The 22,941-nt window shown below is 40.3% G+C and overlaps 1 protein-coding gene across 4 annotated transcripts in view; it reads left to right on the forward strand.

The window, feature by feature from the left end:
* Positions 1-22,941, forward strand: part of tnksa (tankyrase, TRF1-interacting ankyrin-related ADP-ribose polymerase a) — a 65,147-nt gene continuing 42,206 nt past the window's right edge. For 3 of the 4 annotated variants that reach the window (XM_027028485.3, XM_081718850.1, XM_027028487.3), the window contains exons 1-3: positions 1-484; positions 1,842-2,066; positions 7,294-7,389. In XM_027028485.3, the coding sequence (XP_026884286.2) occupies positions 31-484; positions 1,842-2,066; positions 7,294-7,389 (775 nt within the window). In that variant the 5' untranslated portion in view covers positions 1-30. The remainder of the gene's footprint in view (positions 485-1,841; positions 2,067-7,293; positions 7,390-22,941) is intronic. The other variant, XM_081718851.1, reaches the window with a different exon arrangement.

Here is a 22,941-nt window from a genome sequence, read left to right on the forward strand (position 1 = left end):
GTTTTTGTTGCTAGAGGGATTGTGGTGAAAATGGCGACGTCTCGTCGCACTTCCCAGCAACAACAACAAAACTTATCTTCCCCTCCAAGGATTACTCCAAATTCCTTTACTCCTCCAGGATCTCCTTCGGTACCTGGCGCTCCAACGACATCAGATCCTGCGGGAGCCGAGCAGGATAGCGTTGGGGATCCGGAGACTGCTCCGGCCTCCCCCGATGTCCCCGCTCCTCTCCTCAGCAGTAGCAGCAGCAGCAGCAGCTCCAGCTCCACAACAACCGGCGGGGGCAGCAGTGGCGGATCGAGTCCCGACTCTAATAACACCAGTCCCGGAGGCGTCGACTGCGGGACAAGCGGTGCTTTTAGAGATCTTTTTGAAGCATGCCGAAACGGGGACGTATCTCGGGTGAAGAGGCTGGTGGATTCGGTCAACGTTAATGCGAAGGACATGGCTGGGCGCAAATCCACCCCGCTTCACTTTGCTGCAGGTAACGTTAGCTAACCTAGCTTAGCTTTGTTACCCGACAGCTTGCTAACCTAACTGATTAAAAGTAGCTAGCTAATGTTACGGACGAAGCAATGTAGCTCGCTAGGTAAATTGGTCAACTACCTCTGTAAACTATACAAGTAATTCACCGAGGTAGGTACCTCGGAAGTCACCTCACTTCAGATGAGATTCTTTGTTGCTAACTTTGCTAGCTATCTCAATAGGCCCAGTCAACGAAACTTGAATGGGGTGTTTGCTAGTTGGCTATTTGGTCCCAGTTGCTTCGATAATTAGCTAACGAGTGGTGTGCGGTCGCTTTACAATATTCTAACATATTGAACATTTAAGCGATGACTTTACAATGTAAAGTTGGCTCGTTGGCTAACCTAGGAAAGTTAACTCGTTAACAGGTCAGTAGTCTGTAAAATATATTTGGGCGGGGTTATGGATCTTAACGTTATAGAGTTATTTGGATAGCTAACCATAGTCAACTTTCTAGACACGAATTTTATTGTCTTGAGTTGGACTTTCGTCCCAATGCTGTTTTGATTCATATGAGAACTATATTTTCTTGCTTGACAACTGTTTCCTTTTGCGTGTTGTAAAACTAATTAGTTACAAAAATGTAAACATCCCATATGGTGCTCAGGTCGTCTTGAGAAGTTCACTGCTATCGAATATGTATTGGAGGCGTTTTTAAATCGTAGAAAAAAACAGATGCAATGCTTTAACTAAATTTGATTATAATCTAATTATTAGATCACTCAGCAAGTCAGCTAAATTAATTATCAGATGCCTCACTACATACAAACTACAACTGTCACTATTGCTGCTTGTCGCAATGCATATTAAGTTGTCGCAGTTATGCGCAGGTTTTTGAAATAACATTTATTTATAAATTGAGAAGAATAGTTCATTCGGAGCATGTCTTTTATATTCTGAAGATGACTATGCTGTTTTTAGACTCCTTTGTCAGGCTTCATCTGTTCTCTCTGAAAATAAGATTACTGAGTAGTAGGTTAATTGAATTTAGTTTCTTGTAGCCATTTCTTAACAGCGCATCTATGCAGCCATCAGGTTTTCAAAGCATTTCCATTGTATTCGGCATGCCATCTTTACATGGTGCTCCATGTTGCTGGATACTTTGTCATGGGTCAAAAAAAAAAATCACTTCAATGAATTTTTAGTGATTGTTACAGTTCCAGACTTTAAAACCATGATTTAAATTTTGCTATGAAATGGATGCAGATCTAGTTGTACACTTATTAAATAAAAACTATAAGTACTATGCAAATCCCTTACATGCAGGTTTAAAAATGAAACATATGTTATTAACTAATTAAAAAAACCTTTTCCAGGTTTTGGTAGGAAGGACGTGGTGGAGCACCTTTTGCAGACTGGTGCAAATGTGCATGCACGAGATGATGGTGGTTTGATCCCCCTCCACAATGCATGCTCCTTTGGCCATGCTGAGGTGGTCAGCTTGCTGCTGTGCCAGGGTGCTGACCCCAATGCCAGAGACAACTGGAATTACACTCCACTACATGAGGCCGCTATCAAGGGCAAAATTGATGTGTGCATAGGTAAGATGCTCTACTACTTATGTGTGGTTTGTTAATTTTATCTTGGATTCTTCTGATTACCTGTACTAAAATTTGGTGTAATTTATGGGGTGGGTCTCCCTTCAATTAGTTTCTCCACTGTTTTTCCTTTGTTTCTCCACCCAAATTATTTTTACATGCAAAATATACACTTCCATTTAACTGAATTGTAGTAGAATTGCTGTAAAGACCGCTCAGTACTTATCTTTACTGACATGGGGTGTGTGGGAGATGCATGGCAATTTTTTTTTCCTGTTTGCCCTGTGGTGTAGTTTTCAACAAGGACGGCTAACCATGTGACTTTTTTCATCAGCATTGGTGGCTTACTGTTTCAGTGTGCTTAGTTATTAAACGGTCCTTTCATGCTTTGTATTCATGACAATTTTGAAATTACTTTTCTGAACCAAAAAGAGAATGCAATCTCATCCCAACTTTCAGTTAATCTTCTACTTTTAGCAAAATTGTCTTTTCAAAAAATCACTTTCTACTAGTGATTTTTTTTTTTCAGTTGCAGATTTGTGTGCATTACATATTAGTCGAAATGTAACTAACATATATGATTGATGCCATGTCTGTGATATTACTGTGATGTACAGCTTTTTTATAAATATCTACATTTTTATTTTATTTTATAAGCAAGTCTTTAAACTAAAAGTACAAAAAGGGTAATGTAATAGATCATGAAGTCATGGCACTGGCATCTCAGATTTAGTCTTAATCTAAATCTATTCTAAAAAGATTTTTTGAAGATTAGCCCAAAAAGATTATCCCAAGTTTTATTTTATTAACCTTACACTTTATTATAGTAGAATATGTTGGTCACGGTTTTAATCTGTGATCAGTTCATTTTAAACATATTATTTTGTTGCATGGCACATATGAGAATAGTCAAATAAGTTCAAATAGATTTAGTTAGTTCAAATACATTTAGAAAGCTGGACATTTAGACTCTCAGCATAATTCATTACTGTCAACTTACACACCTGACAGCCATGAGTTTTAATTTCATGACAGACACGTTACTCATTCTAAGCATAACTTCTGCTGTGCCTCAGTTAAGTCTTCAGTTTAATTCTGTTTTATTTTCATAGCGCTTCTTACAGTAGACATCCCATAGCAACTTTGCAGAAATTAAGGTCCAGAGTCCTAATGAGCAAGCTGAGGACATTGGAAGAAAAACAAAGCTTAAGAGGAGCCAGCCTCAAAAGGGCAGCCTGTGTGGGTGACACCACTTGGAGGGAATTTGATGTTTAAATAGGACAACAGGAATAAGTAGAGGCGCTGTGATCATGCAGAGACGTAGGCAAGATATGTGAGTAGCCAGTATTAAAAGCTTGACAAGCTCTGCTGTGGATGATTGTGTTGACGTACAATTTCTGCCGTAGGTTTTGCACAGGCTACTGTGAGAAGAGATCGCTGCATTTGCAGTGGCAGAAATTTGCACTTCTATATTTTTATTTATTGGTTTGTGTGGTATTTTTAGACAAACTTGATAAACCAAGAAAGCCTGATCCAATTGTAGGTACAGGTGAAAAGTTCAACAGTGGAGCAAAAGGGGTCGCAGCTTGCCATCTGGGATCATCCAGTGTTTTCTCTACGTAATTCCCAAACCTTTTAGACTTTTTGGTTGGCAATTGGTAATACATTTCTGATTATTTTTAGAATTAAATGCTTAGGCTAAAGCAATTTTGTCTGCTTGAAGTAGAATGATTAGGAGGGTCCTAAACACAGTTTATCATTGGTGTCCTTTAGATGGAGCCACTTAGTAATGCAGAGATGACCTCTACTGCTGTCTCTTGTGCTCAGTAATTTGCATAAGTATGTTATGTGAGCACTAAAATGTTAATCTTAATAAACCTAGCATTATTATTTCCTCAGTGATGGCCAGATCCAGCATAGTTTTTCACTGTAATTGAGTCACGGAAGTCTCTTTGGCTGTCCACCACATGCAGTGAATTAAGTAAATCTTTGCTCTGTGATTATTTGCTGGCAGAGAAAGATTTATATTCATAACGCACCCCTCAGCCCCCAAAGGAACTTCGCTGTCTTTTCTAGAAATTGCTTAATAATACAGCAATTTGCAAACCACAGTCTGCAGGTTTTGTCCAGATGAATACATTTTCCTTACACTTTATTTTAACATGATCACAAAATGTGAGCTAGAAGAAATTCTCCCTTCAAAAATTCATACAACTGTGCTTATTAGTCTCCTCTGTCAGCGACAGTGTAGCCAACATTTAGTAGATGAGCTGCATCTGTTGTTGACTGCTATCAGATGGACAAAACGTTGAATTGAAATAATCTGAGATGTGATTTTGAGTCTATAGAGCTATCCAAAAGCACTATTCAGCAGCACTAATATAGATCACGGGAGAGACATGAACAAGTTCTTTTCTTTAAGTGGGGAGCAGGATAATGAGTACAACTGCAAACCTGCAGGCTTTTAAAATTTACTGTGCCTGCAGATTTTGGGTTATTATTCTCAGTTTAGGAACAGGATTTGGGTGAAGTGCTCTAACTGAATGTGGGGAAAAATATGGGTTCTTTTGATAATCTGAACAACTCAGTAATTAGATTTTTTTTTTTCTGTTTGACATGGTCACAATAAATTGTTTGTTCTTTTGTTAATCTCTCAACTCCCTGAACTCACTGAAATTAAGTTTACTGTTCAAATATTTTTTAGGAGGTCTGTCAAATAATTAGCAAACTGGTTTGTCTTAATTTTGCTATGGTTACTAAATTATTTAATCAAGTTGCATAGAGAGGTTGCTTCAAAAATAATCCCTTGGTATTTAACAATTTGGCTTTCATCACCCCAGTAGGTGATGTGCCCAGTAACCACCAGATCAGATTCAAGACAACAAGTTGTTAGATTCCCCTTCTGTATGCCTCTCCTAGGTTTGTCCTGTCATTGATCACAATGAATAAATGATATTCCTCCACCCCGTTAATTAGGGTCGCCGATACTCTCCAGCCATTCTTTTCTGTAGCCATCAACGCAAAGCCACAGTAGGGCAGTTTAAAACTGGAGGTTGTTTGCTGTCAATCCTTGCTCCAGAGATGGATAATGGCTCCCCTTCCCCCCCTGTTTGCTGGGGACCTGGCTTGTTTCATTCCTCTGTAGTGCTACAGATCTGTCCTGCCTTGTGGGTGAATAGGTCATCTATCTTTACTGCCGGAGACCTGTCCACCCGCCTGGGGGAATAGGTCGTCTCTGTACAGCTGCAGACCTGTCCGTCCTCCTGGGGGAATGGGTCCTTTGCTTTGGCTGCTTATGGATGAATAGAAAGTGACAGACGCAGCAGAGCCCAGGGCCCTGTGATGCAGTATGTGACGCAGCTATTCTGTCGTTGCCTTGAGCTGTTGATGACCGTTTCTGTGTGTGTGTGTTTTGTGAGAGAGAGAGCATATGCCTTTAAACTGTTAATCAGATAACCTTCTTTCTCTGTTGAGCTTGCCAGCGAGTATCAGAACAGAGACGCCAATTGCTGTTGCCACTTCTGTTTCTCACTTTCTGCAACTGGAAGTCTAACAGTCACCTTTCTGTCAGTTGCTGCTGATGGGCCTGCATTTTGTGGACATCTCTTAACCCAAGCGCCAGACATGCCATGTGCTGTATTAACCTGCGCACCTGTATTTCTGTGCCCTCGTTCAGCCTCGTCTAATTGTACCACATTTGTGGTGGTGTTCTAAGCATGGATCACGACAGGGCCATGCGCTGGGTGCTCGTGGGCTGGGGCTTGAGTAAAGGGCCTGCAGGGCTGGCAGAGGGACCTGTGTGGAAGCCGCACCAACAAGCTTTCTGCTCGTGGGTCTGTGTGTCGACTGGGGCCGGTGGTGGAGATAGCGAGGCAGTTCCAGCATCCTGCCACCTCTGATGGAGGACCAAGCTGTCGGAGGCATGCTTGCCATTCCACCAGCGTTAGTCACTGCGTGGCTGTCATCGTCCCTGAAGCCCCCGGCCCCTCCCACTCTGCCATGCTGCCTGCCATTCTACTGCTTTCATGTAAATAGACTTTCTGCCTTTGAGCACACATTCATTGGCATGAGAGTGCTGTTGGCTGTGCCATGCACTCCGATTAACATGTTAAGATAATGTTTCTGTTCCTTTAAGCCCTCGGGTCCTCCTTGATGCAGGGTCATATTTGAGGATGGCACGGCTATTCAGAACCATTTTTATAAAAAATTATGAGAATTGGATGAGTCACCAAAGTGCCAGCAACATCAGTTATGCCCACATATGGTGGTTTACATTTTTTTGTGTTTTGTTGATTTTTGGACTGATCATTTATGCTTTCTTGGCCCAACAGAGAAATTATTATAAACAAATGTACTATTGGTGAGATTTCTCTCCACTTGTGAGCACAGCAGCTTTTTGTTTGGAGGTGTGTGTGTGTACAGAGAGCATGTGGCTCCTCCCTCTGCACACTTTCCTGGGCCTGGAGCGTAGAGAGAGAGAGGGGACTCTCTTAAAGCAGGGTTGTTGGTAACTGCTATTGATTGATTGTAAAGATGTGTTTAGAACTGATGGCTGTGTGGAGGGAAGGAGGGAGAGAGAGACAGGGAGGGAGGGAGAGAGCGCGCGCGAGAGTGAGCACGCGTGCGAGGGCAAGTGTGTGTGTGTGTGTGTAAGGTGTACGTGAGCATGCACGTGAAGGGAGGGTGATGGTGAGAAGGGACATGGCTGGGGCAGAGGGAGGGGTGTGTGTTGAGAGGAGGAGTGCAGACTGTTGGGGGAAGCTGGCCACAGAAGAGGCACTGCTCCTTCAGAGTGGCTCAGTCGGCTTTGGGAGATTAAAAGGCTCTACGGAACGGCTCAGTCTCTTCCCCCTCCTTTCTCTTTCTCTATCTCTCAATCACACTCACTCACTCATTCTCTCGCACTCTCTTTTTTTCTTGCCCTGGAACCTGATGAGAGGCTAAGGATCGGCAGAAAGCCTAGGCTTTGGTATTCCCCTCTCATACCTGAGCTCCAGTCACATGCTCCCTCCTGGACTCCCCCAGTAACATGGGTTTTTTCCCCCGTCCCTCACTGCAGCATCAGGCATCCTCCAGCGCAGGCTGCTCGCTCCACTGCTGCCCGGCTGCTGTGCGATGTGCGCCTGTGTGCGCACCATGCCGAGGCGAAGGCTGGCGCCCAGCGGGGGCGGCTACGGCACTAGCCTCTGCCTGCCTGAGTTAAGCTACTGCTTGTGTTTCCCCTGCACAGTGCTGCTCCAGCACGGCGCCGACCACAACATCCGCAACACCGATGGCAAGTCTGCCTTGGACCTGGCCGAGCCGTCCGCCAAGGCCGTCCTCACCGGTGAGTTACAACGCTGCCCTCCTTCTCTCACTGCGTGCTCTCTCACTCACACTTTCTCATACTGTCATGCTGTCTCTCTTATTTTCTTTTTTTCTGCCCACTTTTGTCTCCTTCTTTAACATGATTTTTTTTCCCCCCTTCATTACTTCTCTGGTGATCCCTGTCTTGAAAATGTTGAGTGTTTTTGTTTTGGTTGTGGATGTGTGCTGCTGTTACTCTCGCTATCTTTCTCTCTCTGTCTCTCAACCCTCGTCATGTTCTTGGACAGGGATCAGAGATTCATACATAATGAGGTTTCTGTCCTCATCCTTCAGAGTGTCCTCTCATCCCACAACTGTTTACTCAGACTTAGATCATATATTCACTGTTTAATACAATGATGACACACAGCGAGATGCGAGCTTTTACAAGCAACACAGACGTGTGATTGTTCTTAATAAGAAAGATTATCAGACGCTTGCATTCTTAATCTTAATAATCTCTGTCTGTTTCTCAGCCTCTCTCTGTCTACACACACACAAAACAGTGTTCATTTTCATCATAGCCAAGATGCTATTTCAATCAATATGAGCATCGTTATAAAATACATTTACATTAATCATTTGGTGCACACATCCAGAGTTACTTGCAAAAACATGCAAATACTAGAAGACAAAGTGATGAGTGAATGGAGCATCTGGGACGACATATAACCTGAATGAAAAGAGTTTTATCTTTGCTTGAGTGAGTGGAATTTGAGGCAAAGAAGCATTTTAATGTGCGGCGGTGCGGGGGAAAAAACAGCAGCCCAGCGACAGTCCATCTGTCTAGCTTTATTTACTCTTGGCAAAGACCGTTGCCCAAGCCATAATAGACAGTGTTGAGGTAGTTGCTCAAAAGTAATCAATGACTGACTACGAATTATGTCCCTGAAATTGTAACGGGATTACTAATTATTTACTGGAAAAAACAACTATTTACTCATTACTTTTAAGTTGTATCCTAAAACCCATGCATATATACTAGAGTTAAATCTACCATCAAATCTGTACCAACTGGAAAGTAGTTGTTTAGGAACAAAAATAGCAGTAGTAGCAACAGTAAAACACATAAATTGAGTATACTAAATGTTGTTAAATTAGATTTTACATAGTCCAGTAAAAGCTTCTAAAATAAAAAGGTTTCATGGTGGTCCAACAAAAATTGCATTTCAAACACATCAGCAAATGCAAGAAATGAATTTCTTGTTTAAAAAAAAAAAAAAAAAAAGCACAAGAATCAGAATCTCAAATTGGCCCAATAACAAATACATTATAACCAGAAAGGTATTTTTAATTTTACAGTGAACTGCTTGAATATGTGCTCAGAACAGGATTATTTCAACCAGTTCTTAAGATTTAATTTTTTACTTGCTCATCTCTGAAACTGTTATGAGCTGTATAACAAAAGTCTCGAAAATCATTTGGAGGAAAGCTTGTTTCTCTTTGGGCTCAGCAAAAGACTGTCTAGTCTGAAAAGCCTTTCCACAGGTGTACTTGATGTTAATGGTGTTGTATTTCAGTGAGATTTTCTATTTTCTCTGGAAAAGTGCTTGAGAACATTCATCTCTGATCCAGCTGATTTCAAGTACTCCATTACTTCGTTCTCTGCAGTGTAAGAAGTATTTTACTCTTCAAATGAAAAGTCGTCCTGACCCCAGATGGAGGATGTTTGTCCTCAGGCCTCACTACATGCCAAAACTCAGCATGACACTCCTTGGTCAGCAGTAACAATCTCTCCTCTTATCATCTTTAAGACAGTACAGCTTGAAACAGGTAAAGTGATGGCTGCCAAAAGGGCATTTTCACTGCTCAGTATAGAGGAGAAACGCACTTTGATAGTCTGTGAAAACAAAATACAAAAATGTTTTAAAAAATGTTATTAATAAAAAGATGTATTCTTCATACCATCTTTGCTCACAGCATTTACTTATCTGTACAAATCCATCTAGTAGACGTACATTCATCCTGGAATGCTCGTTCTGCAATTGCAGTATTTTAGTCATGAGAATATCTAGTGTTGGTAAAAGTGTGCCATGATGGCACTCATCTTGCAAGCAGTGAGTGGCTTTAATAATGTGCAATACTTCGTCAACAACTGAGATTCATTTCCTGTGATGCATTTTGGCCCCAGATGAGAGCAAATGGTGTTCAGTTCTGTAATTGGAATCTCAGTGATGTAGGACAGGGCGTCATGGAATGAGTTCCATCTAGTTGCAGTGAATACAGTGTGCTTCTTTGGTCACTTCCTCACCCAGCTCTGAAGTACAGATGATGTAACTGGTTTTGGTCCAAGGAGCTGAGCACTTCCCACAGACACTTCTGTAGAATCTGAACTCACTGTTGGTTGATATAGATTTCTCCACATTACTTGATATCAAGTTAAACTTATATGACGCTCGTTTCAAGTGAGAAGGAAAAGTAAACTACTCATCTGAATCAAAGGACAGAGCTTGGCCAAAATCTGTAAATGGCACCTCTTCAACTCAAGGCTCCTCATCCAAATCTGAAACTGTATTTGTAGCAAATTCATACATTCTAAAGGCTTTGATGGAATTGGACCCATTGTCAGTGACAGGTACAGTGACTTTGACATCTTATATGCAGAAGGGACCTGTTCTATTTCACTGGCAGTGACATCATTTGTATACCATCCCTTAATTCTTTTATAGGCTGTGGAAGCTTTTCCATGGCGAAGGCTACTGGGGTTTATTCAATGAGCTCTCATCCCAGGGGTGGGTGGGTGTGTGTGTGGGTGTGTGTGTTCAGATTCCATGTTACCCTGTCTCCAAATAGATTGCAAATGTTTTTCATACTGAGACAGGTACGTTAATCAGTATTTGTCTAAATTATAGTGACTACAGCAATGTTACAGAAATGGTAGCATTTCCTCCACAGTGTATCTTGGTACAAGTCTCTTCATCTGTCCCTGAATTAAACCTCACTGCTGGCACATTAAATCTAGATTGTTTGGTGATGTGGGTGTGCGCTCTCCTGCGATACAGAGGTCTTTAGTTGTGGGCTTTGTTTTAGCATGGATTCTGATTAAATGATTGGACAAATTACTTATCAAGTGCAGCAGTTGAAAGTTCCTTTTGGTTTGGTCATAAATACTACCATGATGTGCAAGTTGTGCTTTGCATGAAACTAATTTGATAGAATGAGAATCTCAATTTGTGCAAACAACCAGCTTTATCCTCCTATGCCATTGTAGCCTGACTGTGTTTGTGCTGTGCTCTTTATATTCATAGTTACATGACAAATGGTGCAATTACCTGTGGCAAGGTGTGAGTATGGACACAAATTATGCAAAGAATAGCTAATGGGGAAAAGTTTTATGCTTTGGGTAGTAGTATTTTTATCCAGAAATGTACAGCAAGTAATGTAACCAATGTGATTACAAGATAAAGTAATCACATCACTATAATGCATTACTTTGTAAAGTGTTACCCCAATACTGAGAATGGATTAGAATGGCTAGAAAGATTTCAGTCTCAAATTAAATGCATATTAGATACTTTTTCTCCCACAGAGAATGAGTGAGAATTCTCTGCACTGAGACTTAATAAGATGCTGTACTTGTCAGTGCAGCTTAAGGTCTAATACGCAATATATCCTTCTTGAAAGTAAGCAAGGTTAATGGTGTCGCTGTATAGCTCACATTAGAGATAGTCCAGTGTGAATGTCATTACAAAAGTTCTACTATTGCAATGTATATTTTGATGACACATTACTAAGGACTTAAAAATAAGGTATATAACAAGGGTCTTTTGAGTGTAGCTCATTGCCTTAGAAAAATCAGACCTGGTCTTTACATAAGCCTCCCTGTAATCCAGATAACAAACATCGACTGAGAAATGCCACTTATCACATTTTTCGCAATAATGGCAAAAGACCAACACTGTGTGTGCATGCGCTCACCCGCCCGCATGTATAAATAGCATAGGTACCACTTCTCTAGCTACTTCAAGTAATTGTTATAGATCCACTTTTCTTGGGCTCTGTGGTGTCTAGACTGACCCTGCATTTCTTACGGGTGCCTAGTGCCCCATTGCTGAGCTCTTACTTTATAGACCTAAGAGGAGTTTTATTTTCTAGGCTTGGGCCCAGTACCTTCACATATTGCACTTTTCTATTTGGATTTGTTACATTTCTGTCATACCTGAGATATATGCAGATGAGAAACCCTCTTATACTCATTTAGTAAAGCTGATATCTTTATTTATAGAACTGGTAAAACTGATGCTTTCTGCCCAGTGCATAGTTACTCACATCTCTCTATCCAATGAGCGAGAATGTGTGTACAGCTGTTGCTCCCCGGGCCTCTCTGCCTACCTAAGTTTAAATAGTCCATGTTTCTTTTATTGCAAATCTTTTAGCCTTTAGTTTGCCTGGTGTTAAGAATGTTCATTCATGCATGCCAGGTTTAAAGGAAGGCACTACTGAGTCATTGAGTTGCTGCAAAGGAACTGTGTGGCCTGCGGGTGCTTGTGTTTGGCTGTAAATCACAGAAATCTCATGGGCCAGAATTCTGCGTATGGCACATACATGTTCCTGCTTTGTACACTCTCCTGTGATGGGAAGCTTTATATTTAGAACTAGTTGGTGTAGCCCTGCCAATCCCTTTTGATGAACTGAATTAATATGCATTTTTGTGTTTTGCTGAGACAAGTGTTCTGAATGCTCAGACACGCTGTTACCCTGAGACTGCAAACTTCAGCTGTCCTGCTCAGCTCAATCTGCTGTGTGTCCTGCCTGCTGCACTTTTATGGGCTTATTCTTAATATTACTTGCTGAGTAGGATTCATACAAAGTAAAGGGGGGGGGGGGGCTACATCTTTTGTTTCCTGGTAAATATTTAATCTGATTATAGCCTTATACACATTATATTCAATAACTGTCTGATTTTAAAATTATCCCCAGAAGTACTTTGGGGAAGTCACTCAATAAGCGAGGCACTGTTTGTTGCATGATTGTGTACATTGCTTTTCCTGTTGAACCTTGTTTTCTAATATGCGCCATTTCCTGATATAAGATTGATGTTGGGACTACTGTGCACTATCGGGTAGTCTCCAATCTTTTAAGTTCTGTAGTTTGTCTGTGTTTCGATTGGGAAATGCTGATAGAGGCTACCCAAACTCTACTGTGATTTCAGTTTTAGTAGCTGCTTAGGGCATTTGAGTGCACATGTTGAGTGGAAAACCATTCCTCAAATTGCAATGCAGTCTGTACTCAAAAGACCTGAAATGTAATTAGGAGTCTCCAATGAATTCTATTGAACAACTCATTAAGTCAGTAACTCATTTTAATTTTGACAAACCTTATGATTCACTGAAATGGGCATCCATAGTTTTATTTTAGTTTTCATTTTAATATAGTTTGTAGTAGTGGTGAATGCTAGCAGATAAAAGTGCTCTATGCTCTGTCGTTCAGGGGCCATTTACTGAGCCGTCTTATTTGAAGAAGACCAGAGCAGCTCATTTCAGTTAATACCTAACTCTAGATTGGAAATAGTATGGTATTTAACTGAACTAGTAGTTTGGTATTAACTAAAATATTTGTTTACTATTTATTTACTAACAATTTAATTTATTAATACCAAAACGTAAACTTAATACTTTGAATTTAAGTGTGAAAATGGTGAGAAGTGATGAAAAACTGATTTTTGCTAGCATTGGTTTACCCTGGAATTTCAATCGATTTGTGTACCATGCAGTTGGAGGACTTTGGAATTAGGATGCACTCTGGACAGACCGACTTTCATATTTGTAAAGTATAAAAAGAATGATATTAGTAATCTTGTCCTCTACAAATCAACTTTGCATGCAAACTCTGTATATTGCTGTGTTTGTAATTTGAATGACTGGAAATGTTTTTTACTTTGCATGCATTACCTCAGGTGAATGTGAGATTGCATTTATTTGCATACATTTGCATGATTTGACTGGAGCAGAATATTGTACATTTAGAATTTGTCTTGTTCTTAAATTCTTGTTGTAAACTACCACTGCATTCGTGCTTTATCAAGATCTGCTTTTCAAAGTCCATTAATTCTGACATTTTTAAAGCTTGTATGACACCTCTAGGTACAAATCAAATTTTGCCCTTTTTAATGCTTAATACTTGAATGCTAATGCCCTTACCCTGCCGTTCAGCTCCATGAGAGAATGTCTTAATTTTATTTGTACTAAAGCAAGATTTCTGAAATATTCACTGTCCTAGAGCAGTTTAGTATCTTTCATTAGGCTGGAGCTATGTGCTCTAAACTACAACATTGGCTCAGTTGACGTTTAAAATCATTTAATCTAGCCTAACATTACTTTTAAAGTTTCTGCAAGTGTACCATACAGTACTTTAACTTGTAATCAAAAGTGTATTTTGGGATAAGGATCACAGTAATAAAATCAATATATACAGCTTTGTGCAACACCAGTACAGCAGCTAAATCTGCCTTTGAAAATGAGGGAATTCAACAGAAGCACTCAAAATATCTGTATCAAATTGCATATTTTTAGTGTTTTTTTTTTTTTTTGTTTGTTTGGTTTTTTTTTTGTATGTCATGCAGAAAAAAAATCAGAAGTTTATGAAGATGGATCATTTTTATTCTGCAGCAGGAAACCTGGCATGAAACAATGAGCAGGCCACTTAAGTGCCTGAGCCCAATGGCGGACATGGCTTCCATACCACACTGTCATCATTGGCACCTGCATTATACAAAAGACATAGTTATTAACAGGGTTTTCGCATTGAATTATGAATATAGAAAACAGGTGAATGACACTAGGGCCAGTTTTACAGCTGAGCAGTCATTGTCTTCCCCCCCCCCCCTTTTTTTTTTTCAGTGACCCTCTTGATTTAGTTTTGCAGTGACAGATGGTAAAGGCCCTGTGTTTGAAACATGCCGGTGGTGATTCATGTCAGTGGTGATTCCTGAATTGTCCTAGTAAAACTGGACATATTTTCCTTTACTTCCCCCAATAAGATGTCTGTCCCATTTCATTGGTCCTGGTTAGTCAGAGCTTGCAATTGATCTCACCGGGCTAGTGGTTAATCCTTTTATCTGAGCATGGGTTCCACAAGCCTCTCAGAATATGTATGGCTATGCACGTTTAGCATCCTTTAAAAGGCTCTCCATGCTATTCTCCACTATAACCTGTGGACCAAGTCATGTGGCAAAGAAAGACAGACTATTCAAATGGACATGTGTTTGCACTATCATGCTGTAGTGTCACTTCTTGATGGGGTTCTATTAGGTCCAGTGTTTTCTAGGGGCGATGCTTTCTGCTATGCTTCTATAATTCACAAATGGAGCCTTTAACTAACTATATCCATCCCCAGCCAGCTTAAACATATGCTGCTTTACACACCCTGACATTCACTTATGGCCCGCTTGTTGGCTGTTTCATAGTCTTGTTTGAAGCTGAAGGGTGACATGTCTTTTCAGTTGCAGCATGGAATAGTTTTTCTCTGAATATCATCTGCTCCCTCTTAAGTTTAAGTCGAGACTTAAAACGCATCTTTTTACTCTGGTATTTTAATTTCGGTGGCCATGTGTGTGTGTTTTTGCTTCTTTTTTTTTTTTTTTTTTTCTCTCTCGTGTTTTGCATTTTTTTGTTTTGTCAAGCCATGTCTTTTTTTCCCCTAACTTTTTACAGCACTTTGGTCACTTACTTACTTACTTACTTACTTAGGCACACACTTTGGTTGCTTGCTTACGTACTTTTATTCCTAATGTTTTTAACGCATAGTAGATAAATCCATCAGTTTAAACCTTTCAAAAATTATATCTATTTATAAATCCAAAAATCCTAAAATATGTAACATATTCCATTAAAATATATCAGAATTTATTTTATCAATACATAGTTCTTGGGGAAAAATTTATTTGGCCATTAGGGTGTTGGTTAAATATGACTTTATATGATTTATTGTGATTCAAATACATAGCCTAGTGTAAACATTTAGATTAACATTAGAATGTGTTTTGATTTTTCATATATTCTGTTGTGTTTTGGTGGTAGCTATAAAGATGCTATTCAGGCAAAAAAAGCTCAAAAACGAGATACATTTTCAAGTTTGAATTTTCTTAAGCACAAACGTGTATCTCAAAAACGCAAGCAGTTGGCTGAATAAAACTTCCTAAACTGGATGCTTGCTTCAGAAGACTGGAGAGACTTAATAGGAATTTGGACTTGCAGTCCAACATAGATGATTTTGCTGAGTACAAGGAACATCACAAAAACTTCTTTGTAAACTTGCATTGCTTAAGTGACTTAATTGAGACATAAAAATATCAGGCTAGACTATCTGTAAAGAATTAATATTTTACTGTAGCTTTAATCAACTTTGTCTAGAGTGCACAGATTAGTCTGCATTTCAAAGACACTGGCCAATTCAACTGGGCCAAACTGTTTCACAGTGTTAAGAGAAAATAAATATGGTGTTTTAAGTGAAAGGAAACTACTTTTTGATTTGCCTCTCTATTGATTTGATTTTTTTTTTTGATTTTTTTTTATTATTATTAACACAAAATGATAATTTGGACACATCAAAGTGTTTTTTAATACTGTTCTTTAAAAGCTTCTTAAGTATGTCCTAACACACTCCATTGACCATCAGAAGTGTGCAGCTGGCAGAGAACTCTACTCCTTTGATGGACTACAAAACTAAAAAAAGACAGTAAGCTAGACAGTTTTCATGTAGAAGAAAATCTAAATTGTAATAAATACCTATAAATGCTTATACATTTCCCCTTAGAAATGCAAGGTTTTAAATTATTTTTGAAAATTTTCAAATCAATTATTATACATTGCTGAAATAAAATAGATTGTGCATGTGATTTTATAAATATAAAAATCACAATGTTTGGCATATTTTGTTTGTGTATTTTTAAGAACCTCCCTGTTGGTCTGTGTAGAAGCAGATATGCAATTTAGCTAATGAATGTACATAAAGATTCTCATGGCAAATCAAGAGATTAACAACACTGAAATCTGCTCATTTAATTGATCTCATCTGCTGTCCTCCCCAGGCACAACTGAAGGCAAACACTTCATTATAATCTCCTACAGAGCAAACAAGCAAATAAAAATCTGTACAATGCGTTAGTGCTACATGCTTACGCGATGCTGTGAACATCGATATTGACTGATGGCTGTGAGTGTCAACAACTCCTGCCAACCTCTACACATCAAATCAGCGCGAGTAGCGCAGCGGCCCTGCAGCCCAAGCCGCCTGTGAACATGCCATGTTGGACTGCTTTTCGCGCTGGCCTTGTTTCTCCTGCGAAGGGTCAAACTCAGACGCTCTGCTGCCTCAGCTAACTGCTCTGCTTGTTTGGCGGCTTCTATGCACCTGCATCCTCTTAGCTTCATTTGTCAGTCCTTATCTGTCTGTTGTCCCTCAGTGCTAGGATTTTCTCTGATAAAAGCCATATTTCCTGAGGCGTGCACACTCTCTCTCTCTCCAAAAAAGCCCCAAAAATGCTAATTTATTTTTGCTGATAAAGCACTCCATGGAGCTTTAATAATGGGAGTTCACAGAGCCATTTTAGAGAAAGAACTATCTTAGGCAACATTAACTTCAATTAATTACTTTGCTTAATGGTATTCAGAGGCAGCTTGCTAATGGGAGTGATGACTGATCAGTTCCTCTGCACTGGACGCAGCCCAGTTAAGGCAGTGTAAATAAGCCTCTCTGTCTTCCTGACTTTGGGTCGCTGGCTCATAATAAGGCCCCCTGTCATGGTGCTTCTCACTTGTTCTGTTTCAAAAGAATTTCATCATCAAACAGGCAGAGGGGGCCTGAAGTCAACCTATCTGTACATGTTAGAGGAACAAGGACTTCCTGTGCCACACTTTCCTTTGAGCCTTTTATTTTTTTACTTTTGTAGTTATTGCCTTGACTTTTATTAGATGAGTATTAAAAAAAACTGAGTCAAAGAATAATAAGTTTTCTTAATTCTATAAAGAATATTGTGATTATTACATGGCTTTTAGTTGATATCTATATGATGTTATTAATGAATCCATGGGTATCCATCTGTACCATAAAATGTTTTGCTGTGCATTAGCTTCCAGTGGCATACAGGGATACATAATTGCACCTCACTGTTTTTACTGAAAGGCTCAAAGAGGGCTGGCGTGTGAGCGTGTGCAGACAGACGGACGGACGGACGGAGAGAGCGAGAGTCACTCACTCACTCAGTGCCCCCCTGTGTGGTTGACTCAATGTGGCATTTGGGCTAAATCACTTTGACAAAGCAGATTGCTTTTCTTCAAACAGACCACGTCCTTCTGCTTCTTCACGCCTGATTGTGGGCACTTTATTTGTGCCCCCCCCCCTTTTTTTTTTTCTTCTTCTTTTTTTTACATTTCAAAAGATCCTTACATAAATAAAGAAGGGAGGAAAAGAATAGAATTCTGATGTTAAGAGTTACAGTAAGAATCCACAGCTGGCTGTGGGTGGGAGGGAGCCTGGCTGTTACTTGAGGGTGCAGGGCACGCATGCAATGGCCTGGGAACACTGCCTGGTTCCGGCAGGTGCTGGAAGGCTCCTGTCCCTGCTCAGCAGAGACAGGGAGCAGATTAGCAAGAGGCCCAGGCCTCTAAGGCACATTCTTTGGCTTACAGCGGGAGGGGTTTTAAAGGCAGCCCGTTTAAATGGGACCTCTGTGCTACAGGCTCAGGATGCCTGCTCTTGCACAGCCCAGCCAGAGCTAAACAAGCTAAAGCCAGTTCAGGCAAGAGGAAGCCCAGTGGAAAGAGGAGCTCAAAAAGTAGGATAAATCTTGGTGAGGCCAGCAGTGAGACCAGCTTTAAATTGAAAGAGTTACTGATGTCTTCAGTCTTGGTGGCTCTTACAAAAGGACACTGTCGGTGCGTTCATCCTCAGAAACTAATTCAAATCGAGAAAGAGAATGAAGATGCGCTTAGAAAATGTTGATAGGTTTTTTTCAAATGACTTTTTTTGTGAACTAATAGTTTTCAGCACTTACTTCATTGGCTTGTAATAATCCACCAAGTCGTCTTTTATGCCCAGTACGAAGAGGATAAACCTTACATAATCCTTTTTTGTGCTTGCGGTGAGATTATATTATAGACCAGCGGTAGGTTTAGCCTATCTGTGTGTCTACTGTAGGCATCAGAAATAAACCCATGTTCCAGCTTGAGCATAATTCAGAAACAAAGGGATGAAATTCAGCACATTTTTTGGAACATCTCTCTCATTGGTAACTCCTCATTCCTCCTCAAGTTTTGGCTGCAAAAATGGTGCACAGCATTTATGGAATAAATGCAGTTATTTACAAGGCTGTGCAAGCATGGTGTTGAAGTAAGGTCTAGTATTAGTGGCTAAGGTCTACATGTCTGTGGTGTATAATCACATGACTGTGCAGCGTTGTGCTGAGATGAGCTGGCTCCTCATTGCTAACATCTCTCTGGTGTTGGTGTGGCTGCCTTTCAACCAGCTCCCCGATGAGCGCTTCCTGCCCTGTGACAACTCCCTCCCTAAGCACTCATTCGTCTCGCTCAGTGTTGCCATGAGAACACGCAGATTCCGTCTTGTGTGACGAGCCGTCACTGGCCCATTTACTTTTCCTCCTCCATGTTCTGTGTAATGCGATCCATTTGTGATGGAGGTGACCATCTTAATGTCATTTGCATGAAACGACAGGCCATCCCCCGGAGATGATTTGCCTCATAAGCCTGGTAAAAACAACTACCAGGAAAAACTCAAAGAAAAAAAAAAACCAGTCCATTCAGGTATGGTTACCCTGCCAGTTGGCCATGTTGATGTTTTTCCGCACCTTGATGGAAAGTGATTAATCTTCCCATGTTGTCTGTTACCCTTGGTGCCTGCTGTCATCCAGCTGTAATTGCTTAGTTTTTCACATGGCTGAGCAGCTTCTCAGACTGCCTGGTTGGCAGAGGTATGGCCAATGCAGTGAGGAGAGGGGCACAGAAATAATGAGCTTGGTAATCAGGTTTTTTCAGTGTGTGTGGAGGCAGAGTGACTGGAATTCACAGTATGCTCTGATTTGGCTTAATTTGAACACATGGATGTTATCATTGATTTGGCTCTGATCTTTTTATTTTTTATATGTTATGGTTTTTTTTTTTATTATTATTATTATTTTTTTTATAGCTGCTTTTAGTTGGGACATTTTAGTCTATTTGCAACCAGAAGGTTTTAAGGACTTATGTTAGGGTTGTTGAATATCTGCATTCCCTGACAGACTTAACACTTATTTGCATCTTATTTGCATTTTTGATATAGATTGACAGCTGAACTCTTCTGGGAGAGTAGGGGGAGAAGGGCTCAGCTGGATGGTTCTCGGTGAATGTATGTTTAATTCCTAACCCTCTGCTTGGCAGAAGGTATCCTCTTCTACCCTCAGCAAACTGACCATGGCTCTGGTTTCAGATCCTTCTGTGTCTGGTCTTTAAAGTCTTTCCATTTAGAGTCAATGGTCTGAAACAGTACGTTTTTTTATGTTTGTTTAAATTGCAGCACCCAGAGCTGTGATTTGAGCTTCAGGTCTCGTCATGGATGTCATCCATCTTTCATTGACTGGCTTTTGTTGGAGTTCCTAGTGCAATATGGCTCCACGCGCTCCCGGTCACGACTTAAATTAACTGAAGTCGCCACTGCAGCGCTTCAGTCTGCCTTCATTCTTCAGTAACCTCTAACTAGAAGTTGCTTATTTGCCCAGAAATGAAGAGTGAAAACATTCAAACTCACTGGGCACGAGGATTGTAGCCATTTTTTTCTAAGCTGCTTCGGTTTGTCATTCCAGTGGCAAAACAGACAGATCTGCTGTCACTGTTAGAGAGATCTTTAGTTAAACTGTAAAAATCACCCTCTTCTCTACTCAGTGTAACAGTAGATCAGTTATAATCAGTGCATTGATTAGTTTGTGTTGATCAAGTTTGCATACATCAATTCATGATCCAAGTTGAAAAAGGATGGAGATCATCTTATGGTTTTACTTCAAAAAGAGCTTAATGATTGAGTATGCTGAACCTGATTTTTGGTAAAATTTATTGTGATTTGAAAGGGAAATATTAAAATTTGTTTGCTGGATGCATTTATCTTCTTGGTTGTATATCACAGAGGAATCCTATCACATCATACTAGCTTTTGAAACATCATCAAACATTGAATCGTTGCTTATAAATGGAGACACTGCTGTATGAAGGCAGTAGCTAAAGTTTATACTCTTGCACTTCACTGTGGCCCAGCTGAAGGTGCATGAAGAGCCGCACTGGTGAAAGCAGGGATTGGATTACAGCACAGAGCCTGGACTACTCCTGCAGTAGGACACCACCGGCTTTAGACTGCCTTTTCTCCTCGATAAATGTGGCCTAGTGGTTTTCTCTGAGCATGCAGCAGTGAGGAGCTTAGCTGGGTGAGGGAGATCCCAGCAGTAGAGCGTTGGGCCTGAGCTCTCAGGAGCGACTGCACAATACCAAAGTGAGCAGAGAAAAGGAGAATAATAAGCATGGAATGCAAAATTTGTGTATGAATGTGTCACAGAAAAAGGTTTGCAGTTACAGAGCCTAAGCAAAAAACTGCTTATTTCAGCATGTGTTTGAGGAGAAATGACTGTTTTCCTCTATAGCAAATTCATGAGACTTCATAGAGCTTGCACTTTCTTTTGCCATTTGGTCTGACTAACATTGATAAATGAGTTATGAATTTGGATTGTTTTCCTAATGATCAACTGAATTATTTTAGAAATCCTCACTCTATTTCTACTTCATTTATTTGTAAAACCTCGACTGGAAAGATTTCCCTGTGGATTTGCACTCAGAACTACATGTTGGAATCTCCAGTCTGCTGGTGCTGCAGCCATACTCAAGCTAAGTACTACATAACAAAAAGTAATGAAATGAGTGGAAATTAATAGGAACTATTGGTAACACAGCTCTCATATTGCCAGTCTTGTGTAGCGAATGTGCAGTTTATCAAACAGAATTGTATTGACCAGGCCTAGATCCTCAGAAGAGGGAACGAGTAAGGTTTGCTGCTATATCTTCTTTGCCCATAATGATGTACCCCTCTGAATCTTCATGGCAAGGCCAGAGAGACCACACTTACCAACCTCTCATAGCCACTCTCTTCGTTCAGACAGTTGATCTCAGAATTACACATCTCTTCAGAGACCACAGCCATGGTGAAACCAAGAAATGAATTGTTGATTATGTGCTTACATTAAAGGCAGATGCCATTGACAGAGAACCAGTGTTTTGTGGACATCGACATGTGGTCAAGTATTGGGTTTCCTGATGTTTATATGTACCTGATTTCAATTTCGATGCGGACAAAAATCACTAACCAAAGCCTAAAGAGCATTGCCACTTGGTCATATTACAAGGCAGGACTTGTCACTTTTAATTTCACCAACAAGGTCAATAATATTCTTATTGTACATGGATAGGTTTGTACAAACATTTTTATTGTGTTACAGCTTTAACTGGAAAACTGTAAGCTAGCTAGGCTTGCTTTGTTCATAGCCAACACTGCCACGCAGTAGCTTGTGACCATAACTCAAAACTGCTCTGGAGGCAGAACAAACCCAATTTGTTCAGGCCACAACCAGTGTCATTCAAAATAACCTGTAGGTAGAGTTTATGTTTATAAAACTGTGCATCCTTAGTTAGTTTTATGTGCACAGCATGAAACCTTCAGTATTTTATTTGTGGTTTTGAATCTCTCCTTTTGCGCTTGGTTTTGTTTTCTTGAAAACTGCCCGGTAAGCTAGCTAGCCTCTGAAGCTGCACCTTCTTTACTCGCTTGTTTGTTGTTAGCTAGCAAGGCATTGTACAGGCCGCTAAGGATGCTAGCTAAAAGATGGCAACTTGATCGCTTGCTGGCAATCTTAATATTGTTCAGTGACTGAGAGAGGGCATGTTTTTGTTTTTTAACCATGCTCCATTTTTACTTGTTGGCGCTGGAAAATGTCAGTCCATGCTTCATAGCAAACTGCAACCCATGCATGCAGCCATGTAAATGTTGTCATGGTGATGTAGTGTTCCTTACAAGAAACTGCAAAATGATATATAAATGCTCTGCTGCCTCTGAGGCAGGTACTAACATGGAGCAGATAATTCCAGGTAAAAGTGTGGTGTTTCTGCTCATGATGTTCGCCACCATTTTATCTTAAACGATGTAGATACTAATGTTTAATAGTGTGTCCTAATAATAACTAAGTTTAGTTTTGTTTTGCATAATTATGTACAGGTCTGCTGCAGTATGTCAAAACTGAAAATCTCCACCCATTGACTGTTATCCAGTTAGGTTCATTCTGCCTCCAAGACAGTGCTACCTTCTCAACAGTTTTGAGTTGAGTTTGCACATGAACTACTCAGTAATGTTATATATCTTTGCAGGTAAAACAACCTCTACTGCAGATGTTGCCATTAAATCTAAACACTAAAGCTACCACGCAGACTTTCTGCGTGGGTGTACCCCAGTGACTCTCACTGACTGTTGCTTACTCTCTATTTCTAGGGCATAATTACTTCTGCTTCTG

Source organism: Electrophorus electricus, chromosome 8 (assembly GCF_041902795.1).
Source record: "Electrophorus electricus isolate QZ-2024a chromosome 8, ASM4190279v1, whole genome shotgun sequence".
In the NCBI taxonomy this organism is placed as follows: domain Eukaryota; kingdom Metazoa; phylum Chordata; class Actinopteri; order Gymnotiformes; family Gymnotidae; genus Electrophorus; species Electrophorus electricus.